We start from the raw sequence: 25,889 nt of genomic DNA on the forward strand, positions 1-25,889 counted from the left end.
CTAAAACGAAATACCTCTAATACAGAGAGACTCACATAACACAATGTAAACAGTTACAGATAAAAGAGTACAGGTAGATATCTTTAACAAAGTTTTTTCTTCCCAAAAGAATATAACAAAGTTGGTTTATTACAACTACTAGTGCTTCAAATTTATGAACAATTCTCTAGAGTGAAATCATTTTGTCTTCCTCTCACGAGTTTGACAGCACTTATAATAATGGCATGAATCTGGCAAGAATCCCTCATAAAGATACAGAGACGCGTGCGGTTTGATTTTTTTTTTTTTTTTTTTTTTTTTCATAGGATAAGATTTGTGAAGCTATGGCTGCCGATGGATAAGAGTCCAGTAATGGATACACATATACAGAGTACTGTAAAAAAATTTACAGTACTGGGGATCTTGATAGGAGCCATAAAGAAAATTTTCACCCACAACACAATTTCTTCTTACCAGATGGGAGTATGTTCTTTATTTCCTCTTTCCCGTGCCAATTGTCAGGAGCTCGAAGCTCCGAAGTGCATCATCACGACCACTTCTTGTGTTTGCAGTACGAGCAAAAGATGATGATTTGGATTCAAACCCAGGCTGTATCCTTTGAGTTGTAGACAGCCGACCACTGCTTGAAACCAGTCGGCTTGACCGATTCTCACTGGGTTCACCAGAGGAGCTTGGTCGGCTGTTTCCTAAGACAACCCTCTTTGAAGAACTTCCATTTCGAGATAAGGAGCGAGCCCTTTCGGAATCAGCTTGCTGAGAAATCATAGTTTAGATACAAAGTGTAAAACTTCTACTAATAAAAGAGCATTAAAAAGTGTCTCAAGTAAACCTTAAAACCATCTCTCCTCCAAAAGGAAGGAGAAAAAAGCACAAATTAAAGCACACAAAAATATTCATAAGCAAATTCTTACCACATCTTTCGATGATGGCACATCTTCAGAAGATCTGTGCCTGGAGTGATCACCATGCAAACCATGCCCAGAGGCATTCCGTCTAACAAAGGCTTCAACTGCACCAGACAGTCTATCTCGAACCTCTTGTCCTACTAGATAGATATTAAACATTGTAAGTTTATTCATTATCCAATACAAATTAAAAAAAAAAATGAATAGAGAAATTACTATGAGATTAAGAAAACAAATTAAATCTATAGATCCCTCAGCTGTACAAAGTGATCAAACAAATTAGCACCTGAAAGAAAAAAATCCCATATCCGAGCAAAGCAACAGACCACATACTTGAGCCCAAGCCTTACTCAAGTCTTAGGAGAATTATAAGCATCTATCAGCTCTAATTCTCGAAACTTGTTTCCAAACTGAACCAAACTTTAAACGGAACTGACCTGAAGGCCTCTCTAATCTTTCAGCTGATGGTCCTGCAGCATTCAAAGCTTGTTTCCCACTTGGCTGTTGAATGGAAAAAACAATAGGCAAGAAGAGATTAGAAGAATCATCATGTACCAAGAAATAGGAAAAAAGATATAATCTTCTTTCTTTTCTGTTTCCCATTATAATAATAAATATTAACGAAGAAAGAAATACTGACTCGTGCTCTTGAACTGGAACCAGTCTGTGGATACTTCAAAATGGTCCAATCAAACACGTAATCAAACTGATAACCTGCACAAGTTATAGTTGTAGAACTTTAATTTTTAGTTTTGGAAGAGCTCTCCTGAAAGAAATTTGCGTTGTGGTAAAGAACTTCATCAATGAAAACAACAAACCAAGAAATAATTTTGAACTGTTAGACTTAAAAATTAACCTTCTCGAATAAACAAGTCCCGGAAAAGCCTCTTCAAGTATGAGTAATCAGGTTTGTCTTCAAACCGCAATGACCGGCAATAATGGAAGTACGATGTGAACTCTGATGGATAGGATTTGCAAAGAACCTGGATGGTAACATATCACTGTTATATATGAGAGTATTAAGATTTAACAGCAGGACAAACCACAAACACACAACATTTGACTGCTAATCTAAGAGACCGTGCACATGTATTTCATCAAACTGATGTCCTTGGTATACCTCAATGGGAGTAAGCATCTTTTTCTCGCTAATTTTATCATATTTCTGCTTTTTGGTACCTGCTTTTAGTCCCTGCCATGGAAGGCTGAGAAATAAAAACAAAGTTAAACATGACTAAGTCACATAAATACAAAAAGGTGAAAGTGATTCAGTTATGTGTTAAACCTTCCCCGTAGAAAATACATAAGCACGTAACCAAGGGATTCCAGATCATCTCTTCTGCTTTGCTCTGAATGAAAAGTAGAATCATCATTAGAACAAATATAAAGCTTGATGAATCTGAATATGATATCAGAAACAAAAGACAATCCTAACAATAACTATACTCACCAACTCCAAGGTGAGTGTTTACACTTGCATAACGAGCTGTTCCTGTAAGATTCTTATTTTCCCTGTGAAAAACAGAATGAATATTCATTATAGACAATGAAAGGCTTCAAAGAGAACAAGGTTCTACATTCATCATTACAATTGGAATATCCCGAAATTCAAAATGCCAGAAAACATAGATGGAGAAACCACAAAAAATAGGCCAAGAGACCAAGTAATACAACTTTGGGGCCAAAATACATGTAAAATGACCAAGCAAGATTTAAACCCTAAATATATAAAGACAGAACATAACTTGAGCCAAAACCACTAATAACTGAAGATGGCTTACAGAAAACTAGATGTAACTTATTAAAATATAGACAGGTCAAAATCAATGCATCTTGGGATACATTTACATTTAAGAACTTGTAAGCAATTGTAAATCCCAAGTTAAAATATAAGACTGTATTTCAAACAGCTATTTCTCCAAGTGTATTGACATTTCTTTCTAAATTTCATCATGCACACATTGATTCACAACCAAGGAGCATACTTCCATGTGAAAAGCAAAAACCAAATGTAACATGATGCAAATTGTAACTGAACATTTCATATTATAAAGCACCACTAGCATTCACATTTTAGAAGGCCACATTTGTGCAACAGTAGATTACATTAAGTTCTATTGCAACACAAAGTAAGCCAATTGTGGCACAAGTTACAAAAAACATAACCTTAAATTACACAAACAAAAAAGGGAAAAAGGGAAAAAGGAAAAGTAGTACCTGTATGGTATATGCTTGTGTGTTTGAAGATCCCTATACTTCTTTGCAAGGCCATAATCAATGATGTAAACCTGTTATCAAGCATAAAAAACAAACAGAAATTTGTTAATTCTTAGATACATCATCGAACACATTTGACAAATTAATTTCACAAAGTATTCATCGAAGGCACCATGAGTGTTGAATTCTAGACTCTTTTAGGATGTCCAAGTCTCTTTTTTTTTTTAACCTTGTGATTCTTTCACTATTCAACTAATTTATGTATTCAGCGCCTGATTCTTCACCCTTTTGTAAGTCTTATCCCAAGTGACTTCTATCTCACACTTCGCCACTTTCTTGATCTTAAAGTTCCTAAAAAGTCTCCCTCTTATAATTGAAATCCTCCTGTCATACTGTAGATGCTTGTTCTCGCTTTTGCATATCTTTTATTCCAATCGAATTCTATCTCAAACTGCATCTCTTTCTTGATCTTAAATTTCTTAGAAAGTCTCCAAATTTCAAATGACATCTCTTTGACTAAAAATTTTCTGTAGTACTAACTAGTTTCCACATGTAACACTGCTACAACTTGTACTCCAAACCTCACATTAACCCTAAACCCTACAACAGGTCATGCTTCTTGAATAAACTGAAAGTCATAGAACTTCTATGCCAGATTTCATCTTATCTTTTTCATGTCTGATCTTTTTCCCATAAATATCTTCCTTGCATTAATAACAAGCACAATTGGTGACAAAATTGACAGCCAAAATTTTCATAAACAAAAATCTTACCATAGTAAAAAAATTCAAATTTTTTAAAATTGTTGAAATTCCATAAAATCCCACGTCTACAAATATCTATACTTAGTCTGCTGAATGGATGTCTTTCTACAGGAAACAGATACTCGTGGTTGTAGTGTACTAAGAGTGCAGAACCACCCAACTAATACATATAATAATCTAATATTTGAGTCATATGCCACATAAGGTGACATACAGTATGTGAGACAGGTAGTCAGGCACACAAATATGGTATAATCATGCTTGAAGGTTAAAGCCAAACCCCCACCTTGAATGATTCAAATAATCCACAATAAACTAATGGCTCTTGTTTTTTCTTTCAGCATTGTTCCACAAATTATTACTACAGCAACCAAATATTCCAGCCAAAAGAGTTTTACAGATATTTACATCTCAAAACTAAACATTTCTAGTAGGAGTCACATCGAAACTCTCAACAGAATTATCAATCTTGTTCCAAGAAAAAATTCCAATGTTTAGATATGCACAAGCAACTAAATATGAAAGTAATAAATCATTTAACATGCCTGATTTGATTTGCGCCCTAAACCCATTAAAAAGTTGTCAGGCTTTATATCACGGTGAAGAAAACCACGGGAGTGCATATACTCAACTCTGTTTATCTATCAAACACAACAAAATAAAAACAAAACATAAGTATGGCAACTACATGAACCACAAAAAAGTTTCTTGAGAGCATTGGCAGACTTACCAACTGATCTGCAAGCATTAAGACTGTTTTCAAAGTGAACTTCCGATTACAATAATTAAACAAGTCTTCCAGGCTAGGTCCAAGAAGGTCAATAACCATGACATTATATTCGCCCTCAACTCCAAACCATTTGAGATGGGGTATACCCGCTTCACAGCAACAAAAATATCAAATAAATAACAAAACAGTCAAATAAGTATATTGAGTTCAATCCACAGAAATAGAAATGACCCACTGTATAAATTTTACTCCGGAAAAATAGCTATACAAGAAACTTACTTCCTCCTTGAAGCAGCATGTATAATTTGGATTCATAGTGAAGCTGAGGATGCTTGGTCTTCACAGACTCCTGGACAAAGAAAAAGGAAGACAAATGAAGATAGGCAAAACACTTAAAGTCTACTTCATTGCAAAAATAATAATCATTTTCTCTTTTCAGATCTTTATTATACAAACCACTGAAGAAACTATCAAGTACATCCCCATATAATAAACTTCATTATATAACCTGCTCAGTTAAGTGCTAACTCCAGTAGTATGATATCTATTATAGAAGATCATCCATGTGAAAATCAAGAAGTATCTAACTTAGCACACCCAAAAGGGAATAACTCTCAAAGTTAAATTATTCAATAGCCATCTTTTCATCCACTCATAAACAATAATTAATCTTCACAACACAGCCAAATAGTCACTCAATGAATTAAACTAAGAAAAGAAATATAAAAAATCAACAATTTTACCATCAAATAAATGATCACTCACCATCCCAAAAAAAGAAAAAAAAAATCAAACTATCCAAAAAATTAAGAAGATTACAATAGCATAAAAGTCTACAACATACCAGCTTAACAGCAACTTCCTCACCGCTTTGCACATTCACACCTACAACAAATCAATCCAGACCACCATTAAAACGTACTCAAGCAACAAAACACAAACAACCCTACAAGCTTAAAACTCTAACAGAACAATGCTACTAACAAAAATCATACACACCTAAATAAAGCTCCCCAAACGAACCACTCCCGATCTTCCGACCCAGCTTAAACTTGCCACCAATTACTTGTTCCATGGATCTATATTAACCCGGATCAAACAATATGATTTAACGAAATTTCACCCTTCTTTTTTTGACTTGTTTATATCACAATCAAATTCATTTACCAAATAAAACACCAACACAAAACTCCCTGGTCTCAGATCCACCAAAATTATTCATAAAACACACAAACAATACAAAATAAAGAAAACCCTTTATAATCTATTTTACAACTGTACAAGACGAACCATGAGGTTGCTTAAAAAACAAAAGCAATACCCATTTGTCAGTAAAGATATGGATCACTAAAATGCATATTCTGAGAAAGTTTCCAGAGGGAAAAAGGATGGGATTTGGAAGGGGATAAATGGATAAAGAAGGAATTTTTATTATTTTTTGTTTTTGTTGAAGGAACAAATAAAAAATAGACAGAGAAGAATCTAAAGCAAAGGAAATTCGTGGCAAGAATTTGGGAAGTAGAATCGGATCTGGGTTCGGGACAAAGGATTGAGTTGGAGCTAGAGTTAAAGTTAAAGTTAGAATTTTCTCGAGAAAATATTAGAGAAAGTCAGGAAAAGGAATATTAGGAGAGAGAGAAAGAGGAATTGAAGAGAAAATGAAGGGAAATGGATGATAGACATGATAGATTGATGAATCAAAAAACGGATGATATTAATGGATTTTTGTTATTATTTTTTAGTTATTTAAAATATATTCATGCATTATGATCGATAAAGCCGTATTTTTTACTATTTTTTAATAATATCAATAAATTTTAATTTTTTATTATCTAAAAATTTAAAAATATTCTGGACGGTTGGACATATTTTATTTTACTTTGATTTGGCGATAATGAGCCATCATTATGAACGGTGAAAGAATATTTTAAGGATTTTTTTTTTTTTTAATATAGTATCATTAAATTTAAATTATTGTAAAATATGAGGTTTATGTTGATAATATATATTTATATTGCTAATCATACTTATTTTACAATGACCCAAAAGTTTGCTCAAGTTCTAGGTGGATAGTCAAATTTGATTTGTTAAACACAAATTAGTATTCTCTACGAGGCTATAAGCTGCCTTTCATAATTTTATCATATAATAGTGGTTTGTGAATTTAATCCAAAATCTTAATAATAGTACTAATTTTAAAGAAACGTTATATTTTAACCCTTCCTATTTCAAATATCTTTTGATTAAAAAACCATATGATCATAAAAAAATTTAAAACCAACTGTGGTGCAATAAATTCGCTTTTGACCTGGAGATATCTTGGGATATGGACTCCACGATCAAAGCCAAAGATCTCGTTATTTCATGTTTAAGTTTATTTTCAATTCAATCTTGTAATGGGTACTATAGAAACCCAATTATAATTTGTTTTGAGGGAGGAGAAAGAGAGGGTCTAAGATAGAGACTAAGAAGAGAGAGAACTCAAGAGGGAAAACTCGTTGAGATGACTCTTTGTATCTCAGAATAACTCTTTCTAACTCAGCTCGTCAATACACTTTATATCATAACAATGGACGTAGGTTTTGAATTATAAGCAACCAAACCACTTTAAATTTTTTTTTTTTTTTTTTTTTGTTATTTCATGATTATTACTACACATTCATCATCGCATTGCCTTCATTGTTGATCCATCAGGATTACACACACATCCTACATGGTTCTGTCATTTTCAATCACTTACCTCTAGTTGGTGTAATTTTTTGTATCAATATTTTGGCGCAAGAAAGAGGGCCCCCGTAGAGTTCTTCAAAGCTTTCAGCAGATCTTGTTCAATTTTCCAAATCTGTTCAATATCAATCATGGCTCTCATAACCTGATCGAAGAGTAAGACCAAAATCAATCGCACTGACAACGTCGACGCCAACAATCTAGGAGCCATCAATAAGGAGGTGCAAACTCCACCGCTGACAAACCCGGCAGTTCCTCCAAATCCAAATATGGCAGGGACTTCAACTGCACCACCAACCAATCCACAGATGATGGATATAATTGAAGCATTAGCCACAGCGGTCCAAACTCTACAACAGTAGATGGCCACCTTCCAAGGGATAGTACTAGGGCAACAGGCTCCAAATCAACAAAACATAACTCAAGGAACGAGAGATGACCTGCATTGTTCTCCTTGCACTATAACACCAACTAAGAGTTCTGGCTCGACTAGCGAGCAAAACCCGAGGCAAATAAGGGAGCAAAATCTCCAAGGTGCCAAAAGAAGATTGACGGGGAGACACCTATAACTAACGCACCTTGCGCTAAGAAAAGGGTTAACTCCTAGAAAGACGCCCATAACCAATGCATCTTGCACTAGGAAAGGGTTAACTCTCAATTCTCGACAGACTCTACGTACAACCTGAGCTACCACAACACAACAACCTCGCGCAACTACAATCGTACGAGTGTATTGATAGAATTAGGAAACGAGGTCAACCTGCACCAAATGAAAATCTCTGTACTTGATTAAATGCCTTGCGAGCTCATAATGAGTCTACCATAAGAGCATAAAATGGAGTCTCAGCAACTAATCAGCTGTAGCAAATTCTTGACGGCCTCCAAGCTCATTAGGACGAGCAATGTGAGGGATATGGAGGATCCCTTCTTTCAGAAGTGTGCTCTGAGCACCCTTCCCTCCAAATTTCAAAATGTCGAGCATGCTAGCCTTCGATGGGAGAGGTGATCCCCAAGATCACCTAGATGCATTCAATGATCTAATAGAGCTACATCAGGTCTCAAGTCTCACCAAGTGTCGTTGTTTAGTAGTCATGTTGACTAAGAGAGCAAAAAGATAGTATAGAGGTCTCCTAACAGGCTCGATAAAGCCTTGGAAGCAACTCGCCACACTATTCCTTTAGAAATTCCAAGCGAGCAAGTGGTTTTCCATGCCATTGAACTACCTCAGCGACATCCGATAAGAGAAAGACAACACGTTAAGATCCTACCTGGAGAGGTTCAACCGGGAAAAGAGTAAGATAGCCAACGCCTACAAAAGTTGATATGAACGCTCCTCATTATCAAAGTTTGTCCACAAACCAATCTATGGAAGGAATTGCAAGCCAAGGACAATGTGTCTCTACCTTGCTTCTACAAAATGGCAGAGAAGCACTTGCGAGTTGAGAACTCGCTAGCCGCCCTCAAGCAGGGCAATGCCAGGAATTCGAGTAAAGCCCCTGCTCGAGATGAAGACAAAGGAAAGGAAAAAAAGAAGGGACAACCAAGATCGACGTGACAGGGATAGACACCAGTCCTCGAAGATGACCCCAATAAGTACTGTAGATATCACAAGGACATTGCAATGATACCAACAATTGTCGAGCTCTGAAGGATGTAGTGGAAGACCTTATCAAAAAGGGTCATTTAAAAGATTATGTGGATAGACTGTGAGCTTGTCAAGAGCAAGATGGTCGAAGAGAGTAGCAAGAAAGGTCCCATGATAAGATTAATGTTGTCATGACTAACTTCTAAGAGCAAAATTGTGATAGTCAAAAGGGTCTTGGCAAAAACTCCAAAGAATGTTGTCACCAAGCTATCATAATTGCCTCGAAGCAAAAACAACCCCAAACCACAGTGGCTGAGAAAACAAAGCTCGTCCAAATTCAGTGAAAATAGCAGGTACCGATGGATAGAGTCCAGTAATGGATACACATATACAGAGTACTGTAAAAAAATTTACAGTACTGGGGATCTTGATAGGAGCCATAAAGAAAATTTCACCCACACACAATTTCTTCTTACCAGATGGGGTATGTTCTTTATTTCCTCTTTCCCGTGCCAATTGTCAGGAGCTCGAAGCTCCGAAGTGCATCATCACGACCACTTCTGTGTTTGCAGTACGAGCAAAAGATGATGATTTGGATCAAACCCAGGCTGTACCTTTGAGTTGTAGACAGCCGACCACTGCTTGAAACAGTCGGCTTGACCGATTCTCACTGGGTTCACAGAGGAGCTTGGTCGGCTGTTTCCTAAGACAACCCTCTTTGAAGAACTTCCATTTCGAGATAGGAGGAGCCCTTTCGGAATCAGCTTGCTGAGAAATCATAGTTTAGTACAAAGTGTAACTTCTACTAATAAAGAGCATTAAAAAGTGTCTCAAGTAAACCTTAAAACCATCTCTCCTCCAAAGGAAGGAGAAAAAAGCACAAATTAAAGCACACAGAATATTCATAGCAAATTCCTACCACATCTTTCGCGGATGGCACATCTTCAGAAGATCTGTGCCTGGAGTGTCACCATGCAAACATGCCCAGAGGCATTCCGTCTAACAAAGGCTCAACTGCACCAGACAGTCTATCTCGAACCTCTTGTCCTACTAGATAGATATTAAACATTGTAAGTTTATTCATTATCCAATTCAAATTAAAAAAAAAAAAAAAAAAAAAAAAGAATAGAGAAATTACTATGAGATTAAAAAAACAAATTAAATCTATAGATCCCTCACTGCGTACAAAGTGATCAAACAAATTAGCACCTGAAAGAAAAAATCCCATATCGAGCAAAGCAACAGACACATATTGAGCCCAAGCCTTACTCAAGTCTTAGGAGAATTATAAGCATCTATCAGCTCATTCTCGAAACTTGTTTCCAAACTGAACCAAACTTAAACGGAACTGACCTGAAGGCCTCTCTAATCTTTCAGCTGATGGTCCTGCAGCATTCAAAGCTTGTTTCCCACTTGGCTGTTGAATGGAAAAACAATAGGCAAGAGAGATTAGAGAATCATCATGTACCAAGAAATAGGAAAAAAGATATAATCTTCTTTCTTTTCTGTTTCCCATTATAATAATAAATATTAACGAGAAGAAAGAAATACTGACTCGTGTCTTGAACTGGAACCAGTCTGTGGATCTTCAAAATGGTCCAATCAAACACGTAATCAAACTGATAACTGCACAAGTTATAGTTGTAGAACTTTAATTTTTAGTTTTGGAAGAGCTCTCCTGAAAGAAATTTGCAGTGTGGTCAAGAACTCATAATGAAAACAACAAACCAAGAAATAATTTTGAACTGTTAGACTTAAAAATTAACCTTCTCGAATAAACAACCCGGAAAAGCCTCTTCAAGTATGAGTAATCAGGTTTGTCTTCAAACCGCAGACCGGCAATAATGGAAGTACGATGTGAACTCTGATGGATAGGATTTGCAAAGAACCTGGATGGTAACATATCACTGTATATATGAGAGTATTAAGATTTAACAGCAGGACAAACCACAAACAACAACATTTGACTGCTAATTAAGAGACCGTGCACATATATTTCATCAAACTGATGTTCTTGGTATACCTCAATGAGGGAGTAAGCATCTTTTTCTCGTAATCTATCATATTTCTGTTTTTGGTACCTGCTTTTAGTCCTGCCATGGAAGGCTGAGAAATAAAAACAAAGTTAATATGGCTAAGTCACATAAATACACAAGGTGAAAGTGATTCAGTTATGTGTTAAACCTTCCCCGAGAAAATACATAAGCACGTAACAAGGGATTCCAGATCATCTCTTCTGCTTTGCTCTGAATGAAAAGTAGAATCATCATTAGAACAAATATAAAGCTTGATGAATCTGAATATGATATCAGAAACAAAAGACAATCCTAACAAAACTATACTCACCAACTCCAAGGTGAGTGTTTACACTGCATAACGAGCTGTTCCTGTAAGATTCTTATTTTCCCTGTGAAAAACAGAATGAATCATTATAGACAATGAAAGGCTTCAAAGAGAACAAGGTTCTACATTCATCATTACAATTGGAATATCCCGAAATTCAAAATGCCAGAAAAACTAGATGGAGAAAACACAAAAAATAGGCCAGAGACCAAGTAATACAATTTGGGGCCAAAAAATGTAAAATGACCAAGCAAGATTAAACCCTAATATATAAAGACAGAACATAACTTGAGCCAAACCACTAATAACTGAAGATGGCTTACAGAAAACTAGATGTAACTTATTAAAATATAGACAGGTCAAAATCAATGCATCTTGGGATACATTTACATTAAGAACTTGTAAGCAATGTAAATCAAGTTAAAATTAAGACTGTATTTCAAACAGCTATTTCTCTAAGTTTATTGTCCTTTCTTTCTAAATTTCACATGCACACATTGATTCAAACCAATGAGATACTTCCATGTGAAAAGAAAAACTAAATGTACATGATGCAAATTGTAACTGAACATTTCATATTATAAAGCACCACTAGCATTCACATTTTAGAAGGCCACATTGTGCAACAGTAGATTACATTAAGTTCATTGCAACACAAAGTAAGCAATTGTGCACAAGTTACAAAAACATAACCTTAAATTACACAAACAAAAAAGGGAAAAAGGAAAAGTAGTACCTGTATGGTATATGCTGTGTGTTTGAAGACCCTATACTTCTTTGCAAGGCCATAATCAATGATGTAAACCTGTTATCAAGCATAAAAAACAAACAGAAATTTGTTAATTTTAGATACATCATCGAACACATTTGCAAATTAATTCACAAAGATTCATCGAAGGCACATTGTGGAATTCTAGACTTTTAGGATGGCCAAGTCTCTTTTTTTTTTTTTTAACCTTGTGATTCTTTCGCTATTCAACTAATTTAAGTATTCAGGCCTGATTCTTCACCCTTTTGTAAGTCTTATCCCAAGTGACTTATCTCACACTTCGCCACTTTTGATCTTAAAGTTCCTAAAAGTCTCCCTCTATAATTGAATACTCCTATCATACTGTAGATGCTTGTTCTCGCTTTTGCAAATCTTTATTCCAATGAATCTATCTCAAACGCATCTCTTTCTTGATCTTAAATTTCTTAGAAAGTCTCCAAATTTCAAATGACATCTCTTGACTAAAATTTTCTGTAGTACTAACTAGTTTCCACATGTAACACTGCTACACTTGTACTCCAAACCTCACATTAACCCTAAACCCTACAAAGGTCATGTTCTGAATAAACTGAAAGTCAGAGAACTTCTATGCCAGATTTCATCTTATCTTTTTCATGCCTGATCTTTTTCCCATAAATATCTTCCTTGCATAATAACAAGCACAATTGGTGACAAAATTGACAGCCAAAATTTCATAAACAAAAATCTTACCATAGTAAAAAAATTCAAATTTTTTAAATTGTTGAAATTCCATAAAATCCCACGTCTACAAATATATCTACTTAGTCTGCTGAAGGATGTCTTTCTACAGGAAACAGATACTGTGGTTGTAGTGTACTAAGAGTGCAGAACCACCAACTAATACATATAATAATCTATATGGGTCATATGCCACATAAGGTGACTAACAGTATGTGAGACAGGTAGTCAGGCACACAAATATGGTACAATCATGCTTGAGGTTAAAGCCAAACCCCCACCTTGAATGATTCAAAAAAATCCACAATAAACTAATGGCTCTGTTTTTCTTTCAGCATTGTTCCACAAATTATTACTACAGCAACAAATATTCCAGCCAAAAGAGTTTTACAGATATTTACATCTCAAAACTAAATATTTAGTAGGAGTCACATCGAAACTCTCAACAGAATTACAATCTTGTTCCAAGAAAAAATTCCAATGTTTAGATATGCACCAGCAACTAAATATGAAAGTAATAAATCATTTAACATGCCTGATTTGATTTGCGCCTAAACCCATTAAAAAGTTGTCAGGTTTATATCACGGTGAAGAAAACCACGAGAGTGCATATACTCAACTCTGTTTATCTATCACACACAAAATAAAAACAAAACATAGTATGGCAACTACCTGAACCACAAAAAAGTTTCTTGAGAGCATTGGCAGATTTACCAACTGATCTGCAAGCATTAAGACTGTTTTCAAAGTGACTTCCGATTACAATAATTAAACAAGTCTTCCAGGCTAGGTCCAAGAAGGTCAATAACCATGACATTATATTCGCCCTCAACTCCAAACCATTTAGATGGGGTATACCCGCTTCACAGCAACAAAAAAATACAAATAAATAACAAAACAGTCAAATAAGTATATTGAGTTCAATCCACAGAAATAGAAATGACCCACTGTATAAATTTTACTCCGGAAAAATAGCTATACAAGAAACTTACTTCCCTCTTGAAGCAGCATGTACAATTTGGATTCATAGTGAAGTGAGGATGCTTGGTCTTCACCGACTCCTGGACAAAGAAAAAGGAAGACAATGAAGATAGGCAAAACACTTAAAGTCTACTTCATTGCAAAAATAATAATCATTTTCTCTTTCAGATTATTATACAAACCACTGAGAAAACTATCAAGACATCCCCATATAATAAACTTCATTATATAACCTGCTCAGTTAAATGCTAACTCCAGTAGTATGATATCTATTATAGAAGATCATCCATGTGAAAATCAAGAAGTACTAACTTAGCACACCAAAAGGGAATAACTCTCAAAGTTAAATTATTCAAAGCATCTTTTCATCCACTCAACAATAATATATCTTCACAACACAGCCAATAGTCACTCAATGAATTAAACTAAGAAAAGAAATATAAAAAATCAATAATTTTACCATCAAATAAATGACGCTCACATCCCAAAAAAAGAAAAAAAATCAAACTATCCAAAAAATTAAGAAGATTCAATAGTATAAAAGTCTACAACATACCAGCTTAACAGCAACTTCTCACCGCTTTGCACATTCACACCTACAACAAATCAATCCAGAACACCATTAAAACGTACTCAAGCACAAACACAAACAACCCTACAAGCTTAAAACTCTAACAGAACAATGTTCTAACAAAAATCATACACACCTAAATAAAGCTCCCAAACGAACCACTCCGATCTTCCGACCCAGCTTAAACTTGCCACCAATTACTTGTCCATGGATCTATATTAACCCGGATCAAACAATATGATTTAACGAAATTCACCCTTCTTTTTTTGACTTGTTTATATCACAATCAAATTCATTTACAAATAAAACACAACCAAAACTCCTGGTTCAGATCCACCAAAATTATTCATAAAACACACAAACATACAAAATAAAGAAAACCCTTTATAATCTATCTTACAACTGTACAAGACGAACATGAGGTTGCTAAAAAACAAAAGCAATACCATTTGTCAGTAAAGATATGGATCACTAAAATGCATATTTGAGAAAGTTTCAGAGGGAAAAAGGATGGGATTTGGAAGGGGATAAATGGATAAAGAAGGAATTTTTATTATTTTTTGTTTTGTGAAGGAAAAAAAAAAATAGACAGAGGAGAATCTAAAACAAAGGAAATTCGTGGCAAGAATTTGGGAAGTAGAATGGATTGGGTTCGGGACAAGGATGAGTTGGAGTAGAGTTAAAGTTAAAGTTAGAATTTTCTCGAGAAAATATTAGAGAAGTGAGGAAAAGGATATTAGGAGAGAGAGAAGAGGAATTGAAGAGAAAATGAAGGGAAATGGTGATAGACATGATAGATTGATGAATCAAAAAACGGATGATATTAATGGATTTTTGTTATTATTTTTTAGTTATTAAAAATTCATGCTTATGATCGATAAAGCCGTATTTTTTACTATTTTTTAATAATATCAATAAATTTTAATTTTTTATATCTAAAAATAAAAATATTCTGGACGGTTGGACATATTTATTTTACTTTGATTTGGTGATAATGAGCCATCATTATGAACGGTGGAAAGAATATTTTAAGGATTTTTTTTTTTTTAATATAGTATCATAAATTTAAATATTGTAAAATATGAGGTTTATGTTGATAATATATTATATTGTTAATCATACTTTTTTATAATGAGCCTAAAGTTTGCTCAAATTCTAGGGATAGTCAAATTTGATTGGTTAAACACAAATTATAGTTTCTCTTAAGGCTATAAGCTGCCTTTCAAATTTATCATAATAGTGGTGGAATTTAATCCAAAATCTTAATAATACTGGTCACTCTTATTAACAATCGTAAAGACTCAAACTTGGGAAATTATATAAACTTAGATTTTGTTTTGTTTTTTTACTATCAGGTCACTTGTGGTTGTTAAAAATGAGTATTGTTATAAGTTTCAAATTCCGTTCAATTTTTAAACGTGCCTAAGTAATACAAAAATATAACATTTTTAACTAATCTCACAACTTTCTCTTATAACCCTAACATAATAATCGAGTTAACATTACCACGTCAACTGACGACTTTAACTCAACATAAACGATCATTTCTTAAGGACGAGTGACCATTCATTTATAAGGAATTATTGTTTCATTCATAAAAAAAAATCATTGCTTAGGAAAGAACGATCATTCCTTGAACAATCATTTATTATGAAAAAAGATGGTTTATTCCTAAGAACTGACTATTTGTATTTAATTAATATCATTTAATGTTTTAAGTGTAACAAGAGTTAACGTAATAATTATTAACTCAACTGTCCTGTTAGAGTTATAAAAAAAGATTAAAAAATTGAATTGAAGACTTAATATTACTCATTAATAAAATAACTCTTATTGCGTCTCGGGATCCTCAATATTCTCCGTGTCTCCACTCTTCATCTTCAACGTCAATAATTTGGTTATTTAATTAAAAATAAACTCTTTTACCTGAGCAAGCATGATTGCATTATAAATGGAACAGAAGATTAAAAGTTGATGTGGAGTTACACATGCTAAGCACCGAGTGTCAGTTTAGTGGGTGACAAAATAATGATACAAAATACAAAAAGCAAAACCTTTTGTCAATTCAAAGTGAGCTGCACCATAAAAAAGTTTAAAAAGTGGTAGGCGATGATTAAACAAAAATCTAAAACGAAATACCTCTAATACAGAGAGACTCACATGACACAATGTAAACAGTTACAGATAAAAGAGTACAGGTAGATATCTTTAACAAAGTTTTTTCTTCCCGAAAGAATATAACAAAGTTGGTTTATTAGTGCTTCAAATTTATGAACAATTCTCTAGAGTGAAATCATTTTGTCTTCCTCTCGCGAGTTTGATAGCACTTATAATAATGGCATGAATCTGGCAAGAATCCCTCATAAAGATACAGAGACGCGTGCGGTTTGATGTTTTTTTTTTTTTTTTTTTTTTTTCATAGGATAAGATTTGTGAAGCTATGGCTGCAGAGGGATAAGGTCCAGTAATGGATACACATATACAGAGTACTGTAAAAAAATTACAGTACTGGGGATCTTGATAGGAGCCATAAAGAAAATTTCACCCACCAACACAATTTTCTTCACCAGATGGGAGTATGTTCTTTATTTCCTCTTTCCCTGCCATTGTCAGGAGCTCGAAGCTCCGAAGTGCATCATCACGACCACTTCTTGTGTTTGCAGTACGAGCAAAAGATGATGATTTGGAATCAAACCAGGCTGTATCCTTTGAGTTGTAGACAGCCGACCACTGCTTGAAACCAGTCGGCTTGACCGATTTCTCACTGGGTTCACCAGAGGCTTGGTCGGCTGTTTCCTAAGACAACCCTCTTTGAAGAACTTCCATTTCGAGATAGGGCGAGCCCTTTCGGAATCAGCTTGCTGAGAAATCATAGTTTAGATACAAAGTGTAAAACTTCACTAATAAAAGAGCATTAAAAAGTGTCTCAAGTAAACCTTAAAACCATCTCTCCTCCAAAAGGAAGGAGAAAAAAGCACAATTAAAGCACACAAAATATTCATAAGCAATTCTACCACATCTTTCGATGATGGCACATCTTCAGAAGATCTGTGCCTGGAGTGATCACCATGCAAACCATGCCCAGAGGCATTCCGTCTAACAAAGGCTTCAACTGCACCAGACAGTCTATCTCGAACCTCTTGTCCTACTAGTAGATATTAAACATTGTAAGTTTATTCATTATCCATCAAATTAAAAAAAAAAAAAAAAAAAAAAAAGAATAGAGAAATTACTATGAGATTAAGAAAACAAATTAATCTATAGATCCCTCAGCTGTACAAAGTGATCAAACAAATTACACCTGAAAAAAAAACCCATATCCGAGCAAAGCACAGACCACATACTTGAGCCCAAGCCTTACTCAAGTCTTAGGAGAATTAAAGCATCTATCAGCTCTAATTCTCGAAACTTTTTCCAAACTGAACCAAACTTTAAAGAACTGACCTGAAGGCCTCTCATCTTTCAGCTGATGGTCCTGCAGCATTCAAAGCTTGTTTCCACTGGCTGTTGAATGGAAAAAACAATAGGCAAGAAGAGATTAGAAGATCATCATGTACCAAGAAATAGGAAAAAGATATAAATCTTCTTTCTTTTCTGTTTCCCATTATAATAATAAATATTACGAAGAAGAATACTGACTCGTGCTCTTGAACTGGAACCAGTCTGTGGATACTTCAAATGTCAATCAAACACGTAATCAAACTGATAACCTGCAACAGTAAGTGTAGAACTTTAATTTTTAGTTTTGGAAGCTACTCCTGAAAGAAATTTGCAGTGTGGTCAAGAACTCATTAATGAAAACAACAACCAGAAATAATTTTGAACTGTTGACTTAAAAATTAACCTTCTCGAATAACAAGTCCCGAAAGCCTCTTCAAGTATGATAATCAGGTTTGTCTTCAAACCGCAATGACCGGCAATAATGGAAGTACATGTGAACTCTGATGGATAGGTTTTGCAAGAACCTGGATGGTAACATATCACTGTTATATATGAGAGTATTAAGATTTAACAGCAGACAAACCACAAACACACACATTTGACTGCTAATCTAAGAGACCGTGCACATATATTTCATCAAACTGATGTCCTTGGTATACCTCAATGGAGTAAGCATCTTTTTCTCGCTAATCTTATCATATTTCTGCTTTTTGGTACCTGCTTTTAGTCCCTGCCATGGAAGGCTGAGAAATAAAACAAAGTTAAATATGGCTAAGTCACATAAATACACAAAGGTGAAAGGATTCGTTATGTGTTAAACCTTCCCCGAGAAAATACATAAGCACGAACCAAGGGATTCCAGATCATCTCTTCTGCTTTGCTCTGAATGAAAAGTAGAATCATCATTAGAACAATAAAAGCTTGATGAATCTGAATAGATATCAAGAACAAAGTGCTTAAATGGGAAATAACCTCAGTAATTAACCATAATTCCTCCCCCAACGGTCCATCCAAGCGTGAGTAGTTTACATCTGCTATCACACGATCTGCTTCCTTTAATGACTTCTTATTTTCCCTGTGAAATAACAGAATGAATATTCATTAGAGACATGCCAAAGGCTTTCAAATGAGAACTTAAGTGGGGCAGACATTGCATTTCTATTATCACTGTGGAACTATAAGTGAACTTCAAAATGCCAGATATAATATTCCTTGACAGATGGATATGTAAACCATGACATACCCAATTATCCTCACGCCTGACCAATGCACGACTACCACACAAGTTACTTACAACTTCCGCGTGTTGCCCAATTACTACTGGGATTCAAACGTTACCCCCCAAGCAAGACTTTACATAACCCCCGCACCACTAGTTATTTAACACACTGACAGAATTCCATGACCCCACTTGAGTACAAAATCACCTAATTAAACCTTTGATCGATGGCTTCACAGCACACACGTCCTTCCCCCCCTCTCTCCCCCTTCCCCTCACCCATTATTCTCACCATTCTATTCCCCACCCCCCAGATGTCTATTCCTGTACTTTATCTATCCCTATAACTAGCACATCCACGGTCAAACATCTAATGTGTAGCTCTTCGGTTTTTCGATACATTTACATTTCAAGATTTACCTCTTGCCTGTTACAGATATTATTGCCTTAACATCCACCAAGTTTATCCCTAAACTTTTATTTCAGACATGTACGCTTCAAACAGCCTTTACTTGTCTAAGTTACTAGGGCTGTCTTGACTTTCTACACTTTCCTCCAGCCCACATTGACGATTCACACACACTGAGCGTACTTCCGATGTGCATACAGACCACACAATTACAAGCTACACAATGATGCAACACGAGTAAAACTGAACCGTGCCTGTCCCATTATGTATTACAGCACACCACACGCAGTACATCTCCCATTTTAGAAGGCCACACATTTTTTCTGTAGCCAACACATCCACGCACTACACTTGTACGTCTGTTATTTGATACACAAGGAAGCAGTATATTTGTGGCACAAGTTGACCAAGAAAACAGACCTGCTCTAATATACACAAAACGAATACATGTGAAAGAGAGTAATTATGTACAGGATTGTAACACCAGTATGTATTTATGTACCTCCTGTACTGGTATATGGACTTGACAGTGTTGTTGACAGAATACCACTTCATATGTCTTCAGTGGTTGGCAAGTGCCAATTTAATCAATGACTGTAGTAACCTGTATACAAGCGATGTAGTAGACATCACACACAATTCAGATATATTTGTTGGACCATTCTAGCAACAGATCAGTTCACGTGTGACGATGATTGACAAATAATTTCCCAAAGTATTAAATCCCTCCCCCTCCCTTCCGGGCACACTTTAGGGTTGAATTCTAGACTGTTTAGGATGTCCAAAGTCTCTTTTTTTTTTTTTTTTAACCTTGTGATTCTTTCGCTATTCAACTAATTTAAGTATTCAGCGCCGATTCTTCACCCTTTGTAAGTCTTATCCCAAGTGACTCTATCTCACACTTCGCCACTTTCTTGATCTTAAAGTTCCTAAAAAGTCTCCCTCTTATAATTGAAATCCTCCTCTATAACTGTAGATGCTTGTTCTCGCTTTTGCAAATCTTTTATTCCAATCGAATTCTATCTCAAACTGCATCTCTTTCTTGATCTTAAATTTCTTAGAAAGTCTCAAATTTCAAATGACATCTTTGACTAAAAATTTTCGTAGTACTAACTAGTTTCCACATGTAACACTGCTACAACTTGTACTCCAAACCTCACATTAACCCTAAACCTACAATAGGTCAGCTTCTTGAATAAACTGAAAGTCAGAGAACTTCTATGCCAGATTTCCTTATCTTTTTCATGCCTGATCTTTTTCCCATAAATATCTTCCTTGCATTAATAACAAGCACAATTGGTGACAAAATTGACAGCCAAAATTTCATAAACAAAAATCTTACCATAGTAAAAAAATTCAAATTTTTAAAATTGTTGAAATTCCATAAAATCCCACGTCTACAAATATCTATACTTAGTCTGCTGAATGGATGTCTTTCTACAGGAAACAGATACTCGTGGTTGTAGTGTACTAAGAGTGCAGAACCACCCAACTAATACATATAATAATCTAATATTTGGGTCATATGCCACATAAGGTGACATACAGTATGTGAGACAGGTAGTCAGGCACACAAATTCGTACAATCATGCTTGAGGTTAAAGCCAAACCCCCACCTGAATGATTCAAATAATCCACAATAAACTAATGGCTCTTGTTTTTCCTTTCAGCATTGTTCCACAAATTATTACTACAGCAACCAATATTCCAGCCAAAAGAGTTTTACAGATATTTACATCTCAAAAACTAAATATTCTAGTAGGAGTCACATCGAAACTCTCAACAGAATTATCAATCTTGTTCCAAGAAAAAATTCCAATGTTAGATAGCACAAGCAACTAAATATGAAAGTAATAAATCATTTAACATGCCTGATTTGATTTGCGCCCTAAACCCATTAAAAGTTGTCAGGCTTTATATCACGGTGAAGAAAACCACGAGAGTGCATATACTCAACTTGTTTATCTATCAAACACAACAAAAAAAAAAAAAACATAAGTATGGCAACTACATGAACCACAAAAAAGTTTCTTGAGAGCATTGGCAGATTTACCAACTGATCTGCAAGCATTAAGACTGTTTTCAAAGTGAACTTCCGATTACAATAATTAAACAAGTCTTCCAGGCTAGGTCCAAGAAGGTCAATAACCATGACAATTATATTCGCCCTCAACTCCAACCATTTAAGATGGGTATACCCGCTTCACAGCAACAAAAATATCAAATAAATAACAAAACAGTCAAATAAGTATATTGAGTTCAATCACAGAAATAGAATGACCCCGTATAAATTTTACTCCGGAAAAATAGCTATACAAGAAACTTATTCCTCCTTGAAGCAGCATGTACAATTTGGTTCATAGTGAAGCTGAGGATGCTTGGTCTTCACCGACTCCTGGACAAAGAAAAAAGGAAGACAAATGAAGATAGGCAAAAACTAAAGTCTACTTCATTGCAAAAAAATAATCATTTTCTCTTTTCAGATCTTTATTATACAAACCACTGAAGAAAACTATCAAGTACATCCCCATATAATAAACTTCATTATATAACCTGCTCAGTTAAATGCTAACTCAGTAGTATGATATCTATTATAGAAGATCATCCATGTGAAATCAAGAAGTATCTAACTTAGCACACCAAAAGGGAATAACTCTCAAAGTTAAATTATTCAATAGCCATTCTTTCATCCACTCATAAACAATAATTAATCTTCACAACACAGCCAATAGTCACTCAATGAATTAAACTAAGAAAAGAATATAAAAAATCAATAATTTTACCATCAAATAAATGATCGCTCACCATCCCAAAAAAAGAAAAAAAATCAAACTATCCAAAAAATTAAGAAGATTACAATAGTATAAAAGTCTACAACATACAGCTTAACAGCAACTTCCTCACCGCTTTGCACATTCACACCTACAACAAATCAATCCAGACCACCATTAAAACGTACTCAAGCAACAAAAACACAAACAACCTACAAGCTTAAAACTCTAACAGAACAATGCTACTAACAAAAATCATACACACCAAATAAAGCTCCCCAAACGAACCACTCCCGATCTTCCGACCCAGCTTAAACTTGCCACCAATTACTTGTTCCATGGATCTTATTAACCCGGATCAAACAATATGATTTAACGAAATTTCACCTTCTTTTTTGACTGTTTATATCACAATCAAATTCATTACCAAATAAAACACCAACACAAAACTCCCTGGTCTCAGATCCACCAAAATTATTCATAAAACACACAAACAATACAAAATAAAGAAAACCCTTATAATCTATCTTACAACTGTACAGACGAAAACATGAGGTTGCTTAAAAAACAAAAGCAATACCCATTTGTCAGTAAAGATATGGATCACTAAAAAGCATATTCTGAGAAGTTTCCAGAGGGAAAAAGGATGGGATTTGGAAGGGGATAAATGGATAAAGAAGGAATTTTATTATTTTTGTTTTTGTTGAAGGAAAAAAAAAAATAGACGAGGAGAATCTAAAACAAAGGAAATCGTGGCAAGAATTTGGGAAGTAGAATCGGATCTGGGTTCGGGACAAAGGATTGAGTTGGAGCTAGAGTTAAAGTTAAAGTTAGAATTTTCTCGAGAAAATATTAGAGAAAGTGAGGAAAAGGAATATTAGGAGAGAGAGAAAGAGGAATTGAAGAGAAAATGAAGGGAAATGGGGGATAGAAGATAGATTGATGAATACAAAAACGGATGTATTAATGGATTTTTGTTATTATTTTTAGTTATTTAAAAATATTCATGCATTATGATCGATAAAGCCGTATTTTTTACTTTTTTAATAATATCAATAAATTTTAATTTTTTATTATCTAAAAATTTAAAAATATTCTGGACGGTTGGACATATTTTATTTTACTTTGATTTGGTGATAATGAGCCATCATTATGAACGGTGAAAGAATATTTTAAGGATTTTTTTTTTTTAATATAGTATCATAAATTTAAATTATTGTAAAATATGAGGTTTATGTTGATAATATATATTTATATTGTTAATCATACTTATTTTATAGAGCCTAAAGTTTGCTCAATTCTAGGTGGATAGTCAAATTTGATTGGTTAAACACAAATTAGTGTTCTCTATAAGGCTATAAGCTGCCTTTCATAATTTTACCATATAATAGTGGTTTGTGAATTTAATCCAAAATCTTAATAATAGTACAATTTTAAAGAAACGTTATATTTAACCCTTCTATTTCAAATATCTTTTGATAAAAAACTATATGATCATAAAAAATTTTAAAACTAACTGTGGTGCAATAAATCGCTTTTGACCTGGAGATATCTTAGGATATAGACTCCATGATCAAAGCCAAAGATCCGTTATTTCATGTTTGAGTTATTTCCAATTCAATCTTGTAATGGGTATTTAGAAACCCAATTATAATGTTTTGAGGGAGGAGAAAGAGAGGGTCTAAGATAGAGACTAAGAAGAGAGAGAACTCAAGAGGGAAAACTCGTTGAGATGACTCTTTGTATCTCAGAATAACTCTTTAACTCAGCTCGTCAATACACTTTATACATACAATGGAGTAGGTTTTGAATTATAAGCAACCAAACCACTTTAAATTTTTTTTTTTTTTTTTTGTTATTTCAGATTATTACTACACATCATCATCGCATTGCCTTCATTGTTGATCCATCAGGATTACACACACATCCTAATGGTTCTGTCATTTCAATCACTTACCTCTAGTTAGTGTAATTTTTTGTATCAATATTTTGGCGCAAGAAATGGGGCCCCCATAGAGCTCTTCAAAGCTTTAAGGAGATCTTGTTCAATTTTCCAAATCTGTTCAATATCAACATGGCTCGCATAACCTCATTAAAGAGTAGGACCAAAACAATCATGTCGACAACGTCGACTCAACAATCTAGGAGCCATCAATAAGGAGGTGCAAACTCCACGCTGACAAACCCGGCAGTTCTCCAAATCCAAATATGGCAGGGACTTCAACTGCACACCAACCAATCCACAGATGATGGATATAATTGAAGCATTAGCCACGCGGTCCAAACTCTACAACAGTAGATGGCCACCTTCCAAGGGATAGTACTAGGGCAATAGGCTCCAAATCAACAGAACATAACTCAAGGAACGAGAGATGACCTATTGTTCTTCCATACTTAACACCAACTAAGAGTTCTGGCTCGACTAGCGAGCAAAACCCGAGGCAAATAAGGGAGCAAAATCTCCAAGGTGCCAAAAGAAGATTGACGGGGAGACGCCTATAACTAGCGCACCTTGCGCAAGAAAATGGTTAACTCCTAGAGAGACCACCATAACAATGCATCTTACACTAGGAAATGGTTAACTTCAATCAACAGACTCTACGTACAACCTGAGCACCACAACACAACAACCGCGCAAAATACAATCGTACGAGTGTATTGAGAATTAGGAAACAAGGTAACTGCACTGAGCGAAAATCTCTGTACTCGATTAAATGCCTCACGAGCTCATAATGAGTCCGCCATAAGAGCAAAAAATGGAGTCTCAGCAACTAATCAGTTGCAACAAATTTTTACGACCTCCAAGATCTAGGATAAGAAAGTGAGGGATATGGAGGATCCCCTCTTTCAGAAGTGTGCTCTGGCATCCTTCCCTCCAAATTTCAAAATGTCGAGCATGGAGCCTTCGATGGGAGAGGTGATCCCAAGATCATAGATGCATTCAATGATCTAATGAGAGTAATCGGTCTCAAGTCTCCACCAGTGTCGTTGTTTGGTAGTATGTTGACTAAGAGAGCGAAAAGATAGTATAGAGGTCTCCTAGCAGGCTCGATAAGCCTTGGAAGCGCTGCCACACTATTCCTTTAGAAATTCCAAGCGAGCAAGTGGTTTTCCATGCCATGAACTACCTAGTGACATCGATAAGAGAAAGACAACACGTTAAGATCCTACCTGGAGGTTCAACCGGGAAAAGAGTAAGATAGCCAACGCCTACAAAAGTCGATCTAAACGCTCCTCATGTCAAAGTTTGTCCACAAACCAACTATGGAAGGAATTGCAAGCCAAGGACAATGGTCTCTACCTTGCTTCTACAAAATGGCAGAGAAGCACTTGCGAGTTGAGAACTCGCTAGCCGCCCTCAAGCAGGGCAATGCCAGGAATTCGGTAAAGCCCCTGCTCGAGATGAAGACAAAGGAAAGGAAAAAAGAAAGGGACAACAAGATCGACGTGACAGGGATAGACACCAGTCCTCGAAGATGACCCCAATAAGTACTGTAGATATCACAAGGACATTGCAATGATACCAACAATGTCGAGTCTGAAGGATGTAGTGGAAGACCTTATCAAAAAGGGTCATTTAGATTAGTGGATAGACTGTGAGCTTGTCAAGAGCAAGATGGTCGAAGAGAGTAGCAAGAAAGGTCCCATGATAAGATTAATGTTGTCATGACATATCAGAGCAAAATTGTGGATAGTCAAAAGGGTCTTGGCAAAACTCCAAAGAATGTTGTCACCAAGCTTCATAATTGCTCGAAGCA

General features: G+C 35.2%; 1 protein-coding gene, 1 long non-coding RNA gene and 1 pseudogene across 3 annotated transcripts; all 3 read right to left on the minus strand.

The window, feature by feature from the left end:
• Window positions 1-275: 275 nt before the first annotated feature.
• On the minus strand, window positions 276-6,315 carry LOC116129571 (casein kinase 1-like protein 10). Of its 2 annotated transcripts, none has more exons than XM_031415290.1 (14): window positions 5,616-6,315; window positions 5,461-5,501; window positions 4,896-4,965; window positions 4,617-4,765; window positions 4,432-4,527; window positions 3,123-3,193; window positions 2,356-2,417; window positions 2,191-2,254; window positions 2,026-2,110; window positions 1,762-1,888; window positions 1,546-1,619; window positions 1,343-1,406; window positions 912-1,042; window positions 276-753 (listed from the first exon to the last, which is right to left on the minus strand). In XM_031415290.1, the coding sequence occupies exons 1-14, from the start codon at window positions 5,689-5,691 to the stop codon at window positions 472-474; spliced, it is 1,392 nt and encodes a 463-aa protein (XP_031271150.1). In that variant the 5' UTR covers window positions 5,692-6,315; the 3' UTR covers window positions 276-471. The 2 variants fall into 2 exon arrangements, with proteins under 2 accessions (XP_031271150.1, XP_031271149.1); XM_031415289.1 differs by having other exon boundaries at window positions 912-1,045; window positions 5,616-6,314.
• Window positions 6,316-9,421: 3,106 nt separating this feature from the next.
• LOC116129425 lies at window positions 9,422-22,620 on the minus strand (annotated as a pseudogene).
• Window positions 17,127-17,748, minus strand: LOC116129467. The gene is made up of 3 exons (XR_004127925.1): window positions 17,736-17,748; window positions 17,306-17,436; window positions 17,127-17,152 (listed from the first exon to the last, which is right to left on the minus strand). It is a non-coding gene; the product is annotated as an uncharacterized LOC116129467 (long non-coding RNA).
• Window positions 22,621-25,889: the final 3,269 nt, after the last annotated feature.

This window comes from Pistacia vera, unplaced genomic scaffold (genome assembly GCF_008641045.1).
Source record: "Pistacia vera cultivar Batoury unplaced genomic scaffold, PisVer_v2 Contig212, whole genome shotgun sequence".
Classification (NCBI taxonomy): domain Eukaryota; kingdom Viridiplantae; phylum Streptophyta; class Magnoliopsida; order Sapindales; family Anacardiaceae; genus Pistacia; species Pistacia vera.

Excerpts from the sequence above, each read along its gene's own strand:
- LOC116129571 (XM_031415289.1), bottom strand. The coding sequence starts at position 5,691 with ATGGAACAAGTAATTGGTGGCAAGTTTAAGCTGGGTCGGAAGATCGGG. Across the intron at positions 5,502-5,615 it reads GTTTGGGGAGCTTTATTTAG|GTGTGAATGTGCAAAGCGGT; the intron begins GTGTGTATGATT and ends GATTTGTTGTAG. Across the intron at positions 2,418-3,122 it reads CACAAGCATATACCATACAG|GGAAAATAAGAATCTTACAG; the intron begins GTACTACTTTTC and ends TGTTTTTCACAG.